The 15,924-nt window shown below is 40.5% G+C and overlaps 1 protein-coding gene across 1 annotated transcript in view; it reads right to left on the bottom strand.

Moving 5' to 3' along the window:
- Nucleotides 1-15,924, bottom strand: part of COL19A1 (collagen type XIX alpha 1 chain) — a 431,873-nt gene that overhangs the window by 101,893 nt on the left and 314,056 nt on the right. The window contains exon 16 of the mRNA XM_015472743.3: nt 10,892-10,945. Within this exon, the coding sequence (XP_015328229.2) occupies nt 10,892-10,945 (54 nt within the window). The remainder of the gene's footprint in view (nt 1-10,891; nt 10,946-15,924) is intronic.

Below are 15,924 nucleotides of genomic sequence, written 5' to 3'. Positions count from 1 at the left end.
CAAAAAGAACCAGAAAACAAGTAAGAAAATGGCAGCGAGTACATTCCTGTTAATTCACTTTAAATGTCGACAGACTAAATGCTCCAAGCAGAAGAAACAGAGTGGCTGACTGTATAAATACAAGACCCATCTGTATGATGCTTATAAGAGATTCACTTCAGAGGTAAAGAGAAACAAACTGAAGGTGAGGGATGGAAAAAGTTGGAAATAACAAGAAAGCAAAGGCAGCATTACTCATATCAGACAAAATAGACTTTAAAACAAAGTCTGTAACAAAAGACAAAGCATTATATAACGATACAAAGATCAATGCAAGAAGAGATATTATACTTGTTAATATCTATGTACCCCATACAGAAGCACTGATATGTATAAATATTAACAGGTATAAAGGAAGAAACTGACAATACTTTAGTGGTAGTGGACTTTAATATTCCACTGACATCAGTGCATAGATCATTCAGAAAAGAAAGCAATAAGGAAACTGTAGTTTTAAAAGACACGCTAGACTAGTTGGACTTAATAGGTAAGTCCTGTTGGTCTTAACAGGACATTCCATCCAAAAACAGCAAAAGAAATTCTTTTCAAGTGCCCATGGAATGTTCTTTGGGATGAATCACATGTTAGGCTGCAAAACAAGTCTGAACAATTTAACAGGACAGAAAATATATCAAGCATTTTTTTCTAAGCACAATAATATGAAACTAAATATCAATTATAGAAGAAAAATGGGAAAAATACAAACGTGGAGGCTAAACAACATGCTACGAAAAAAAAACAATGGGTCAATGTAGAAATCACAGAGGAAATCAGAAAATTACTTGAGACAAATGAAAATAAAAACACAACTTTCCAAAATCTGTAGGATTTAGTAAAAGCAGTCCTAAGAGGGAAGTTCATAGTGAGACAGACCTATCTCAAGAAACAAGCAAAAAACCTCAAGTGAAAAATCTAACTTATCATATAAAGGGATGATAAAAGGAAGAACAGCAGAAGGAAATAATAAATACCAGAGAGGAAATACATAAAATAAAAGCAAAAAAAAAAAAAAAATAGAAAAAATCAGTGAAACTAAGAGCTGGTTGTTTGAAAAGATAAAGTCGATAAGCCTTTAATGAGGCTTATCAAGAAATAGAGAGGATCCAAATAAAATAATAAATGGAAGAGGAGTAGTAAGAACTGATGTCTTGGAGATACAAAAATCATAAGATAATACTACAAACAGTTTTAGGCCAACAAATTGAACAACCTGGAAGAAATGGGCAAATTTCTAGAAACATACAATCTTCCAAGACTGAATAAAGAGGAAATAGACTATCTGAACAGATCAATCACTAGCAGTGAAATTGAATTTGCGGGGAAAAAAAAAAATCAAGGCCAGACAGCTTCACAGGGGAATTCTACCAAATAAATAGAGTTAAAATCTACCTTTCTCCAACTATCCCAAAAAAATTGAAAAGAAAGGAACACTACAAAATTCATTCTATGAGGCTACCATTACTTTGATGCTGAAACCAAGAAACTACAGAAAAAAAAGAAAATATATCTAATGGATATAGATGCAAAAACCCTTAAAAAATATTAGCAAACTGATTTTGACAATATATAAAAGGGATCATAAATCATGATCAAGTGGGATTTATTCCAGGGATGTAAGGGTGGTTCAATAAACATAAATCAATCAATATGATACAAAACATTAACAAAGGCAAGATAAAAATAATCAGATAATCTCAATAGACACAGAAAAAGCATCTGACAAAATTCAACATCCATTCATGATTAAAAATGCTCATCAAAGCTGGTGTAGAGGAAACATATCTCAACATAATAAATGACGTTTATGACAAACCTTTAGCTAACATCTTACTCAGCAGTAAAAAGCTGAAAATCTTTCCTCTAAAATCAGGAAGAAAACATACATGCTCACTCTTGCCACCTCTACTTAATGTAGTACTAGAAGTCTCCTAGCCACAGTAATCAGACATGGAAAAGAAATAAAAGGCATCCAAATAGGAAGGAAAGCAGAAAAACTGTCACTTTTTGCAGATGACTTGATACTCTATACAGAAAACCCCAAAGTCTCCACCAAAAAACTATTAGAACTAATAAATGAATTCAGTAAAGTTTCAGGCTATGAGACTAGCATACAGAAATGTTGCTTTTCTATACACTAATAATGAACTGTCTGAAAGAGAAAGCAAGAAAGCAACTCTGTTTCAAATCAAATCAAGAAGAATAAAACACCTAGGAGGAAACTTAACTCAGAAAATGAAAGATTTATGCTCTGAAAACTCTAAAACAATAATTAAGGAAATTGAAGATGATTCAAAGAAATGTAAAGATCCATATTCATGGATCAGAAGACTTAATATTGTTAAAATGTTATACTACCCAAAGCAATCTACATATTTAATGTAATCTCTATCAAAATATCCATTACATTTTTTCCCACAGAACCAGAGCAGATAATCCTAAAATTTATATGGAGCTGTAAAAGACTCTGAATAGCCAAAGTCATTCTGAGAAAGAAGAATAAAGCTGGAGTTATTACACTCTCTGGCTTCAGATTATATTAAAAAGTCAAGACAATATGGTTCTGGCATAAAAACAGACACACAGCTCAACAGGACAGAATAGAGAGCCCAGAAATGAACCCACACACCTATGGTCAATTAATCTATGACAAAGGAGGCAAAATATACAAAGGAGAAAAGACAGTCTCTTCAGTAAGAAGTGCTGGGAAAACTGAACAGCCGCATGTAAAAGAACCAGATATCGAACAATGGACTGGTTCCAAATTCAGAAAGGAGAACATCAAGGCTGCATATTGTCACCCTGCTTATTTAACTTATATGCAGAGTACATCATGCGAAATGCCGGGCTGGATGAAGCGCAAGCTGGAATCAAGATTGCCGGGAGAAATATCAATAGCCTCAGATAAGCAGATGACACCACTCTTTTTTTTTAAATTTATTTTAATTGGAGGCTAATTGCCTTACAATATTGTGGTGGGTTTTGCCATACATTGACATGAATCAGCCATGGGTGTACATGTGTCCCCCATCCTGAATCCCCCTCCCACCTCCCTCCCCATCCCATCCCTCTGGGTCATCCCAGTGCACCAGCCCCAAGCACCGTGTCTCATGCATCAAACCTGGACTGGTGATCCACATATGATAATATACATGTTTCAATGCTATTCTCTCAAATCATCCCACCTTCACCTTCTCCCACAAAGTCCAAAAGTCTGTTCTTAACATCTATGTCTCTTTTGCTGTCTTGCATATAGGCTCATCATTACCATCTTTTTAAATTCCATATATATGCATTAATAAACTGTATTGGTGTTTTTCTTTCTGACTTACTTCGCTTTCTATAATAGGCTCCAGTTTCATCCACCTCATTAGAACTGATTCAAATGCATTCTTTTTAATAGCTGAGTAATATTCCATTGTGTATATGTACCACAGCTTTTTTATCCATTCGTCTGCCGATGGACATCTAGGCTGCTTCCATGTCCTGGCTATTGTAAACAGTGCTGTGATGAACATTGGGGTACACGTGACACCACCCTTATGGCAGAAAGTGAAGAGGAACTGAAGAGCCTCTTGATGAAAGAGGAGAATGATAAAGCTGGTTTTAAACTCAACATTCAAAAAACTAAGACCATGGCATCTGGTCCCATCCCCTCATGGCAAATAAATGGGGAAACAATGGAAACAGTGATAGACTTTATTTTGGGGGGCTCCCAAATCACTGCAGATGGTGACTGCAGCCATGAAATTAAAAGACCCTTGCTCCTTGGAAGAAAAGCTATGACCAACCTAGGCAGCATATTAAAAAGCAGAGACATTACTTTGCCTACAAAGGTCCATCTAGTCAAAGCCATGTGAGAGTTGGACCATAAAGAAAGCTGAGCGCTGAAGAATTGATGCTTTTGAACTGTGGTGTTGGAGAAGACTCTTGAGAGTCCCTTAGACAGCAAGGAGATCAAACCAGTCAATCCTAAAGGAAATCAGTTCTGAATATTCAATGCAAGGACTGATGCTAAAGCTGAAGCTCCAATACATTGGCCACCTGATATGAAGAACTGAGTCACTGGAAAAGATCCTGGTGCTGGGAAAGACTGAAGGGAGGAAGAGATGGGGACAACCGAGGATGAGACGGTTGGATGGCATCACTGACTCAATGGATACGAGTTTAAGCAAGCTCTTAAACTCAACTCTGGGTGTTGGTGATGGATGGACAGGGAAGCCTGGCGTGCTGCAATCCATGGGGTCACAAAGAGTTGGACATGACTGAGTGACTGAACTGAACGGAGAATATTCTCTAACGCCATTTACAAAAATAAACTCAAAATGGATTAAAAACTAAATATAAGACTGAATACTTTAAAACTTCTAGAGAAAAACATAGGCAGAATACTCTTCAACATAAATCATAAGAATAATTTTTTGGATCTGTCTCCCAAAGTAAAGGAAACAAAAGCAAAAATAAACAAATGGGACCTAATTAAACTAAACTTTTTTTGCACAGCAAAGGAAACCATCAAGAAAACAAAAAGCAAACTACTGAACTGGAGAAGATATTTGCAAGTAATATGAATGATAAGGTGTTAATATCCAACATACATAAACAGCTCATGTAACTCAACATTAAAAAAAAAAAACCAAACACCTAATTAAAAATGGGCAGAAGAAATGAATAGACATTTTTCCAAAGAAGACGTTCAGAGAACCAACAGTCACATGAAAAGATTCTCAAGATTGTAATCATGAGAGAAACGGAAATCAAAATCATAATAAGATATCACCTTATACTCATCAGGATGGCTAATTCCAAAACTCTACAAATAACTAATACTGGCAAAGATGTAGAGAAAATGAAATACTTGTACACTGCCGGTGGGATGTAAATTGGTGCAGTCACTGGAAAACAGTACAGAGTTTCTTCAAAAAGCTAAAAATGGAACTATCATTGATCCAGAAATTCTACTTCTGGGTATATATCCAAACAAAACACACTGATTTGGAAAAGGTACATGCACCCCAGTGTTCATACCAGCACTATTTACAATAGCCAGGATGTGGAGGCAACTTAAGTGTCCATCAACAGATGAATGGATAAAGAAGGTGTGAAGTATATATAATGGAATACTCCTTCATCATAAAAAATTATGAAATTCTGACATTTGCAGCAAAATGGATGAACTCATAAGGTATTAGGCTTAGTAAAATAAGTTGGACAGAGAAAAACAAATACTGTATGTTATCACTTATATGTGGACTCTAAAAAATGAGACAAGTAGATGTATATATAAAAAAGAGAAACAGACTCGCAGATATAGGGAAGAAACTAGTGGTTACCAGTGGGAAGAGGGAAGAAGAGGGGCAAGATAGGGGTATGGAATTAAGAAGTACAAGCTATTATGTATAAAATAAATAAGCAACAAAGGTATAAGTATAGCACAGGGAAGATAGCTAATGCTTTATAATAAGTTTAAATGAATATAATCTATAAAAATATAGAATCACTATGCTATATAGTATACCTAAAATCAGTATAATATTATTAATCACCTATGGAAGTGAAAATCACTCAGTCGTGTCTGACTCTTTGTGACCCCACTGACCATAAAGTCCATGGAATTCTCCAGGCCAGAACACTGGAGTGGGTAGCCTTTCCCTTCTCCAGGGGATCTTCTCAACCCAGGGATCACACCCAGGTCTCTCGCATTGCAGGCAGATTCTTTATCAGCTGAGCCACCAAGGAAGCCCAAGAATGCTGGAGTGGGTAGTCTATTCCTTCTCCAGCGGATCTTCCCAACCCAGGAATCGAACTGGGGTCTCCTGCATTGCAGGTGGATTCTTTACCAACTGAGCTATCAGGGAAGCCCATTAATCACCTATATGTCAATAATTTTTTTTTTAATTTTGTAAAAGCATTCTTGGATGTAAGGACATGTCCTTTGTTTCCTTGTGGGAAATGGCTAATGTAATCTATAGTCAGGCAGGTGAAAGACTCAAAGTATTTCAACTGCCCTCTGGAGGGTATTCTCTGGAAAGATGGAAGTTTCCAGAAATCTGCAGGCTGCACAATAGGAGACAGCCATCCCTATAGGCTTCTAAGAGTCAAATGTCAGCAATTCCTATGGCTCAATCTAATAAAAGAGACCAAGGACTCGAAACCCCTCACAGGACATGAGGTAATTAAAAATTCCACAGATTAGTCCTTAGGAATTTAATTCTAAGCACGAGGGGACATAAGGTTCAAAAAAACCTGGTTATCTATTATGCACTGAATTGTGTTCACCCCCGTCGCCTCAATTCACATGTTAAAGTCCTAAACCTTAGTACTTCAGCATGTGACCTCACTTACAAGTAATTTTTATTTTTTTTCAGAAGTAGTTACTTCAGGTGAGGTCATGGAGGAGGGTGGACCCCTAACTCAATGTGACGGTGTCCTTATAAAAATAAACTTCGGACACAGAGACATGCGCATGGGGGAACACCATGTCAAGATGAGAGTTATGGGGTCCCAAGCCCAGTGAGCCAGCAGGAGCTGAAAGCAAGGCTTGGGATGCACATCTCCTGGCAGCTTCAGAGATGGTGAGGCCCTGCCAGTACCTCCGGAGCTCTGAGGTTACATGTTTCTGATGGTGAAGCCACTCAGATTGTGACGCTTTGTTAGAACAATTCTAGCAAATTAACATGTGGCCTAAGAGGGTTGTGTTCCTTTGGAAAGAAAGCCCAAGGCTGGCTCTACATCCAGCAACTCAGGGCCTCACAGAAACACACTTCACCAGGTCTGAGTGTGGTTGTCTTTGGAGGGGAGGAGCGGACCCAGGTGAGTGTCAGGATTCTCCATGATAATGCTAAAAATCCAAAAATCCATGTCTGTGCCCAAATCCATGTTTTCCAAAGCTAGTGGATCCTATGGCACTGGGAAAGGGAAGGCAAAAAATTAGGACTGAAATTATATCTGTAAATCTTCTAGGCCCAGAAGGGTTCCCTGCAGTGCCTCCTAGGAAGCGTTCATGCTCTGTGCCATCTTTGGGTTAAACTCACTGCTCGGAAAGATCTTGAATATTTTATTTTGGAGAAGTGTTTTCTGTCCTTGCTAGTCTGTGCATGTGAAAATGAAGTTGTGATTTGATACTCACAAGGAAAAATAGATTATTTTGCTGGCAAATTGGTTTTTTTGGATCAATGATGTGGAGGAGTGAAGGCTGGAATCGGTTGCCAGGAGGCAGAGCATCCATCTCCAACAGATGAGACTGATTCTCTGCAAACTGCACTGAGTGTGATGATGTTAAGATAACCAAGAACACATTTTCCATGTGGATCTTTAAAAAACAATATCAAACGTAAAATCTGCTGTACGTGGCCTCCAGAGAGAACACGCTTTTTTTCCTTTACAATCTAGATTGTTGTAAGGAGCTCTGGTTCCGACGGCTTTAGCAGTTAACAGAGCCTATCAAATTTTTATTACAATCCCCAGAGCTGGAGACAATGCAGAGCAGTTTGCTGGACTGTGAGCAGATTTTCCTTGCGGGGAAGAACATGCTCAGCATTGCTGCTTCTTTGCAAACAGTCTTGCAGGATGGGAGCAGCTAGCTGTTCTGCAAATTATTTTTCTGATGGAGAGGGAAGTCTACCTTTTACTCATTGCATCCTCAAGAGAGCATGCAAAAATGCATAGAAACACACTTAGAATTGTCCCCATCTCCCTCTTTGGGCTCTCTGTTCCTCACTTCCTTTTTTCTTCCCTAATTCCATTTTTGATTTGTGCTGTGAGAGGAGATGGCTTCTTATGCCTGAATTTCTTCCTCTGATGACAAGGAAAATGTAGAGGAAAATATCAACTCTCGTACAGGGGCCAAAGGCAATTCCTTTGCCTTTGAGGATTCCTGGTACAAGGGAATGAGCCAGGAACTCTTTAGGTGAGAACACAGAGGGGAGGTGTCTGAGTGGTCTGCCACTCATCCCTCGGGGGAGCTATTTCAGCAGAATCCTGGCTGCAGGATGCTTGGAGATACCGCAAGCTGAAGTGCCGAGGCCCAGGACTCAAATGCAGATGTTACATCAATCAATGCCAATTTAACCAGGAAGATTATTTTAACCTTGGGATGTCCCTTTATGTGTTTCAACACATGGTTCATTAGTTAATCTCCAGGAAAGTTTCCCTCAGGGCCCCCTTTGACTCTGTGCTTATTCGGACAGCCAGACCATCAGGCATGCGATGAATTGCAAATTGAAACAACCTCAGCATCCCCAACAGATAGGGGTGGCATGGGGTGGGTGTGGACACACCAGGTAAAAACCACAGATCACTCACCGTGGCATGTTTGCCCCTTTACTTTGTGGAGCTGAGGGTGAGGAGGCGGTGGTTACAACCCAGAAAGGTAGTCAGTGTAGGTGTTGGGAAGGTGGGCTACACCTCCTCCATCCATCCTATAGGCTGACCTCAGTAGAACAGCCTGATCTCAGTGGAAGACCCTTAACTATTCTCAGAAGGAAACAGTCAAGCATTTGGAAGTTACGGCCCATTAATTTCCAGGTGGGTCTAAAGCCTTCTGATGTTAAATGCTAACAACGTTTCATCTGAGGAAGAGAAGCTAAGGTCTCCCTGTTTACACAGTCATGCTCTGATTCTGAAGTCATCTTCTGAGCAGAGGTAGACTAAATACCTTGAGCCTCAGTCTTGTAATGTTAGTAACAACAGCCAGAGTTCTTTTAGGTGTTGCTCCTGTTTAGTTGCTAAGTCATGTCCAACATTTTGCGACCCCACTGTAGCTCTCTAGGGTCCTTTATCCATGGATTCTCCAGGCAAGAATGCTGGAGTGGGCTGCTATTTCCTTCTCCAAGGGATCTTCCTGACCCAGGGATCGAACTGTTGTCTCCTGTGTTGCAGGCAGATTTTTTACTGCAGGGCCACCAGGAAAGCCCTTTTTAAGGTGAGGCAACAGCTAAATTCAAAGAACCAGTTTGCTGTCAGAAAGACTCTCCACTCACTTGCCCTGGTCAGCCCTATTTTGGGGGAAATAAAATCTTAAAAGATTTATGTTCTCAACTTTAAACTCTAAAATATAAATGTACTATATATCTTCATTTAAGGGAAAACTGACTCATTGGCAAGACAAACTATATATAGAAGTGGCGTTTGAGACTTGTGTACAGATATGAGCATTAAAAGTTGTGCAAGAAACAGCAAATATTCAAGTAGCTAAGTAGCAACTTGGTAAATTTTATACTAAGGGTGGTAGTGATATTTCGTAGTCTTCTAGTTTTTTAGCCAACACTGTGACATCAGAGCTAACTCATTCTCATTATTTTGAAGCATTTATACTAAACCCTGCTGCTGCTGCTGCTGCTGCTGCTGCTAAGTCGCTTCAGTCGTGTCTGACTCTGTGCGACCACATAGACGGCAGCCCACCAGGCTCCCCCGTCCCTGGGATTCTCCAGGCAAGAACATTGGAGTGTGTTGCCATTTCCTTCTCCAATGCATGAAAGTGAAAAATAAAGTGAAGTCATTCAGTCATGTCCGACTCCTAGCGACCCCATGGACTGCAGCCCACCAGGCCCCTCCGTCCAAGGGATTTTCCAGGCAAGAGTACTGGAGTGGGTTGCCATTGCCTTCTCCAATACTAAACCCTGCTTTGTACCAATAGATGTCATTACAGAAGCACACCATATCCTAATTGATTAATTTTAGATATGCTTCTTTTCCTTTTTTTCATGGAGGCCAAGGCTTATAGTTTTGAAAAGCTAGTATAGATAGATCTATCCAGAAAACGTTTACCAAAGAATCATAAAATATACCTCAAACATTCTTCCTAATATACATTAGAATGTAATAAACATTCCTTTCCATTTTCCCTGGGAAATCCATGTAGATGAGAAAATTTAAGACAGGATTATTCAGGAAGCAGAAGAGACTTTACATGCTTTTGATTTTGAATTTATCAGCCACAAACAATCCATGTCTTCATGGTGAACTTAATCTGATGAAATAAGAATTGGGGCTTTGAATTAATTAGCTTGCCATTTAATAAGCACTTTTCTGATCACCTGCTACTTTTGAAGGCCCTGCTGTCATGGGCATCGTGTTTCTTTGGGATTTTAAACAAAGGAGCAACAGTAGTCAGCAGGAAGGGAGGCCAGGAACACAGGAGAGACATAAAGGGAGTGTCTCCAAATCTGCAGCTTATCAATGATAAAGTGTGATGTTACAAGGGATCTGAGTCAGTGGCTGGAATGCCCCACACAAAGCAATCGGATCCCAAACATGTGATGGATGATGAATCACTCAATGGTCTCACTCGGGTCTCTGAGTCCCACTCAGTTGCTGACACCCATTTTTCTCCATCTGCTGTGCTTCCTTGTAGAATTGGGGGCAAAACTCTTGGGTCCTTCCAGGTCACATTCCATCCAGACTAACTGTAATTTAAAACCTTGGGGAAGTTGGCTCCTTCCTAAAAGGTGGGCGATTTCAGTCTTGACCTAGAGTATATCAACCTTTGTTTGAGATTTCAGTGTAGCACCTGGTAGTTTGGTAAGAAATCTGTTGCACTACTCAGAGTTCTAAGAAAGTAAATAATCTCTTTCTGCCCTCAGGGAAGCTAAACATAGGATACTATCACTGGTGAACATGGTTTTGCATTAAGTTTTTTACATGAAGTTTTGCAAACTTTGAAATGAATTATTTAAAAATCCTGGTTTTGTAAAAAGATGCTGAGCAAAATAGTTTTTCGGAAATATATTTTCATTATAGAAAGATGTTAAGCACGTGTGATTATGCTTCAAGGTCTGAGCAGTTAGCAATTATTTTTCAAATATAACATCACATAAAATCTCTGTATACAAGATGTGAGTGAAAGAAACCATACCTTGTGATAATATCCATCGAGAGTCTGTTGCATTCCTTGTACTCCAGGGGGTCCCTGTATTAGAAATAAATCAAAGGCATATGTAAACATTTATCAAAACAATGTGTATTTAAATAACATGCCTAAGAATTCTTGAAATCTTACAGGTAAGAAAAAGGAAGAGTCTGTTTAAGTTAAGTATTCTAATTAATAGAGAATTACATGGACATTAACTTATCAGGTTCCCAAATATATTTCCAAGTTGAATCCAACATGAATCCAAAGAAAGGTCCTAACTGGGAACATGTAACATATTACTAGACAGTCAGCCATCAGCATATTCTTTATTGAAAGGAATTGTACCCATGAAACTCCTCAAGGGAAGAGCTCAAGGGCTCCAGTTTATTGCTGACACTTCTTAGAAGCCTTTGATCAACATGTTACAGAAATAAATGTGTGCCGTCCATGTGTTATTAACTTAAAAGATAAAGGAAAAGCAGTTTTCCTTTTTCCTTTTGCTTTACTCTTCTTGGATAAAAATGGGCTGCCCATAAGCCTTCAGGCCACAAAAAGATATTTGCTGTGTAATGTCAGGTTTGAGACATTTAAGTGGTTTTCAGTTGATATGGGGATATTCACAAAGCATTATAGTGAGATGCAGAAAGATAAAAAGGAAGTAAAGAAACCTGTCTCTCCCTAAAACTTTCTGAGTTTTTCAAGGATTGCATTTTGGGGAGAGGGGTAGACGAAAATGCAAAGATTAGCATGATTTTAATTCAAGTAGTTCAGGCTAAGATATATTCAGCTATCTAAGAAAAGAGACTGCAATTTCATCTACACTTCAAAAGCTTCTAGGAGGAGAGAAAATGTTAGAGAAGCAAAGTTCTCACAAGGTAACACGCCAAAAAACTGTGACTGAGCAAACCAAAGTCACTATTATACAAAGATTATTATTTTAAAAAGGGAACAAGCTTTGAAAAGCGAAGAAACATTTTAAGAGGCAAGCATTATTGAGAACAATATGGAGGTTCCTTGCTGCTGCTGCTAAGTCACTTCAGTCGTGTCTGACTCTGTGTGACCCCATAGACGACAGCCACCAGGCTCCCCCATCCCTGGGATTCTCCAGGCAAGAACACTGGAGTGGGTTGCCATTTCCTTCTCCAATGCAGGAAAGTGAAAAGTGAAAGTGAAGTCACTCAGTCGTCCCCGACTCTTAGCGACCCCATGGACTGCAGCCTACCAGGCTCCTCCATCCATGGGATTTTCCAGGCAAGAGTACTGGAGTGGGGTGCCACTGCCTTCTCCGATGGAGGTTCCTTAAAGAACTAAAAATAGAGTTGCCTTGTGATCCAGCAATCCCACTCCTGGGCATACTTCTGGAGAAAAATATAATTCAAAAAGATCTGGGGCCCCCAATGTTCACAGCAGCATTTTTTACAATAGCCAAGGCACGGAAGCAACCTAAGTGTCCACTGGGCTTCCCTGGTGGCTCAAATGGTAAAGAATCTGCCTGCAATGTGGGAGACCCAGGTTTGATCCCTGGGTCAGGAAGATCTTCTGGAGAAGGGAATGGCAACCCAAGTGTCCACTGACGGGTGAATGGATAAAAAGGATGTGTGTGGTACATGTACAGTAGAATATCACTCAGCCATCGAAAGGAGTGGAATAATGCCATTTGCAGCTACATGGATGGACCTAGAGAGTGTCATACTGAGTAAAGTCAGAGAAGGACAAATATCATATGCTATCCCTTAAATGTGGACTCTCAACAATGACACAAATAGACTTATCCACAAAATAGAAACAGACTCACAGAGAACAGACTTGTGGTTGGCAAATGGGGAGAGGGATGGATTGGGAGTTTGGGATTCAGTTCAGTTCAGTCACTCAGTTGTGTCCGACTCTCTGAGACCCCATGAATCGCAGCACGCCAGGCCTCCCTGAGTTCACTCAGACTCACGTCCATCGAGTCAGTGATGCCATCCAGCCATCTCATCCTCTGCCGTCCCCTTCTCCTCCTGCCCTCAATCCCTCCCAGCATCAGAGTCTGAGTTTGGGATTAGAAGATGTCAACTATTACATACAGAATAGATAAATAACAGGTCTTACTGTACAGCACAGGGAACTATATTCAATATATCCTGTGATAAACCATAATGGAAAATAATATGAAAATTATAAAAATGAGTCACTTTGCTGTACACCAGAAACTAACCCAACATTGTATATCAACTACAACTTAAAAAAAAAGAAATACTTTAAGAAACATTTGCTGTCAGCACTCACTGATATGGGTAACACCTGAAGTATATTGAAAAAGATTAACATTGGTCAACATTTATGACAGGTATTTCTTATGAACGGCCTGTGACATCTCTTCTAACACGAAGCCTTTGCTTTGTGTCATTAAACGTTGAGGACAGGAAGATGTAATGATGGATGATGGAATCAGGGTGGTGTAACTCGTGAGAAAATAATAGGCCTTGTGAGGAATGGAGCTTACTGTGGTTGGAAAGACAAATGATGCTGTTACCTTGCTGGAATCAAAACAGAGCTAATGTCAGAAAAGAATTCTCAAGGCATTATATATTTTTCAGATTCTCTTCCCATCAGCCAGCTTTGCGTGATGTATTCTAGGCCAGGTAGTTGAAGTGAGGAGGAAAGCAATCACTGAGTTGGAGTTATTTCACAAAGTGTCCAGGCCAAGAAGGTGTGGGTTAGGAACTCATTCTTGAAACTCAGCAGACAGGAGAGTCCACTGATCCTTCTGCAACCATTTTTAATGGGGCAAGCAGGAATCTTAGATATATATATCTAGTAGTAGCCACAACAGGTAGCTTAGGAGTATGTGTATGGTAGGCATTTGGTGAATGGTGAATGGGTGTTGATCATAAGCCCAATTAGATCAAAGAATAGTGATGTGATGGGTAAATTTAGCTTCAGACACATTCATCTTAACTAAAAGTGAAAGGCTGAACAATTAAGGTGCCGAATATAGCAGAGCAATTAATAACATCTCTCAACTAGAGCATAAGAATCAATCAAATAATAATAGCAGACATTTATATAGTATGTGTTGTGTGCCAGGCATTACACCAAGGGTTTTAAATAGACTAACTCATTTAATCTCTACAATGACACCACAAGGTACCTACTCTCATTATTTTCAATTCAAAGGTACAGAAAATGAGCATTTGGAATGGTTAGCTGGCCCAAGGTCACACAACTGGTAATCGGTAGGGCTGATACTAAACGGAGGCAGCCTGGGTCCAAACTCACTTCTTATTTACTCTACTCTTTTAACGTAAAGCAGATTCTCAGCCTAAAATAACTTTGGGGGTAATTTTTTTGTCATGCTGACCATGACCTGAAGGATACAGAGTGTCTGATTGCTCTTTCCTGTTTTACTTACAATACTGAAATTGAAAATAAAATAAGCAAAACTGGACTTAGCACTTCATATGAGCCAGCAGTGTGCCTGACACACTTTCTCTGGAGGCAGTGCTGCTGGAGGGCTGAGCAAGGCCTCTCTCTACGGCCCGAATCTATCTTCATATATTCTCTCCAGTCGTGATAGGGAGATTTTGCTTGGCTAGCCCCCAGATACCTCCCTATCACAACTATACTCAAAATGCATCTTATCTTCCTTTGCAGAGCTTGACCGAGAAGGTGGTCAGAGGGCACACGCAGAGGGCCTCTGGAAGGGTCTTACAGGGAGCAGCATGGTAGGGCCTGCCCACCACAGACAGGTGGCATGGTGGATGAGGACAGAAAAAATAATGGGATGGGGCTAATCTTTTAAAAAGTTGGGTGAGAACTGGGTCTGGTCTTTCACAGACTGGTTATCTGTCTGTGGCATGCACCTGTTTTCCATGAATACAGAACACATTCTTCACCCAGAAGCCTGTGGGTGAGCACACCTCCCAGGGCGAGGCAGGGGAGCCCAGGGCCACTCTTCCCTCTAAAAACAATAGCAAGAGCAGAGCCGGCTGAACAGGGTCACTGGTCAACAGAAAAGTCTGAACAACATTATTCAGATACCCACAAGATTGATAAACCTATAAAAGTAACTTCCACACATGGGGTTGCAAAGAACCGGACACGACTGAGCGACTGAACTGAACTGAACACTCTCTCATGTCCTGTTCTTGCCATAAAATGTCAGACTCATAGAGTCGCCTTCCAAATGAGGCCAACCAGAAATTTTAGTCTCTGGGGCTTCATTTGCTGATGAGCACTTATGATGATTTTTTTCTTTCTTGTTCTTTTCAGTCCCTGGGATACATTGGGTACCACAAATTCCAAACATAATGTAACAGAGATTTACAGCGAACAGTCTAGCCTGCAGGCAGCACTTCTCACAAACTCTCCCAGGGGGCAGAAAAACCCTCTGGTGACTGGCAGAAGAGCCGGGACTGGGGCCTCCATCCTGCGGGACTACAGCCAGGGCTGTGGTGCCTCCAGGCGCTGATCAACCTCCATCAGGTCGGGGATAGTGACCACAGAGAAACAGGGTGCATGTAAACGCCAAAGGCAGTTCTCTGATTAGTGTCAGAAAAACAATACAGACCCCGGGGTCTTGGAATCAGTGGTTGCCCTATAGCCACATCCCCTAGAGATGTGCTATTTTTCTGTTTTCCGTGCTGATACAAAGCATGGCTAGAGGAGATCCAGACTCTTTTGTTTCCAAGTTTATTAAGAGCTGTCAGCCCTGTAGATCATCAACAAAGCATGAGGAGGAAGACATGAAAGATGTGTGTAACTGACTAATCCTCAGGCATCACATGGCGTCAGTAGATGCTCCTGGGTGCTCAAGAGGTGGCTTTCTCTGAGGAAGATCTCCTGCAGGAGGGCATGGCAACCCACTCCAGTATTCTTGCCCGGACAATCCCATGGACAGAGGAGCCTGGCGGGCTACAGTCCACAGAGTCTCAAAGAGTCAGACACGACTGAAGCAACAGCACACACGCATGGCAAGGAGACATGCTTAGATGACTCAGGCCCAGGAGAAGAGGGGCCAGCCACGGAGGGCATGTCAGCCTTGGTTAACATTC

The sequence above is a fragment of the Bos taurus genome, chromosome 9, assembly GCF_002263795.3.
Source record: "Bos taurus isolate L1 Dominette 01449 registration number 42190680 breed Hereford chromosome 9, ARS-UCD2.0, whole genome shotgun sequence".
NCBI lineage: Eukaryota > Metazoa > Chordata > Mammalia > Artiodactyla > Bovidae > Bos > Bos taurus.
This window is presented reverse-complemented; position numbering and strand designations above follow the sequence as displayed.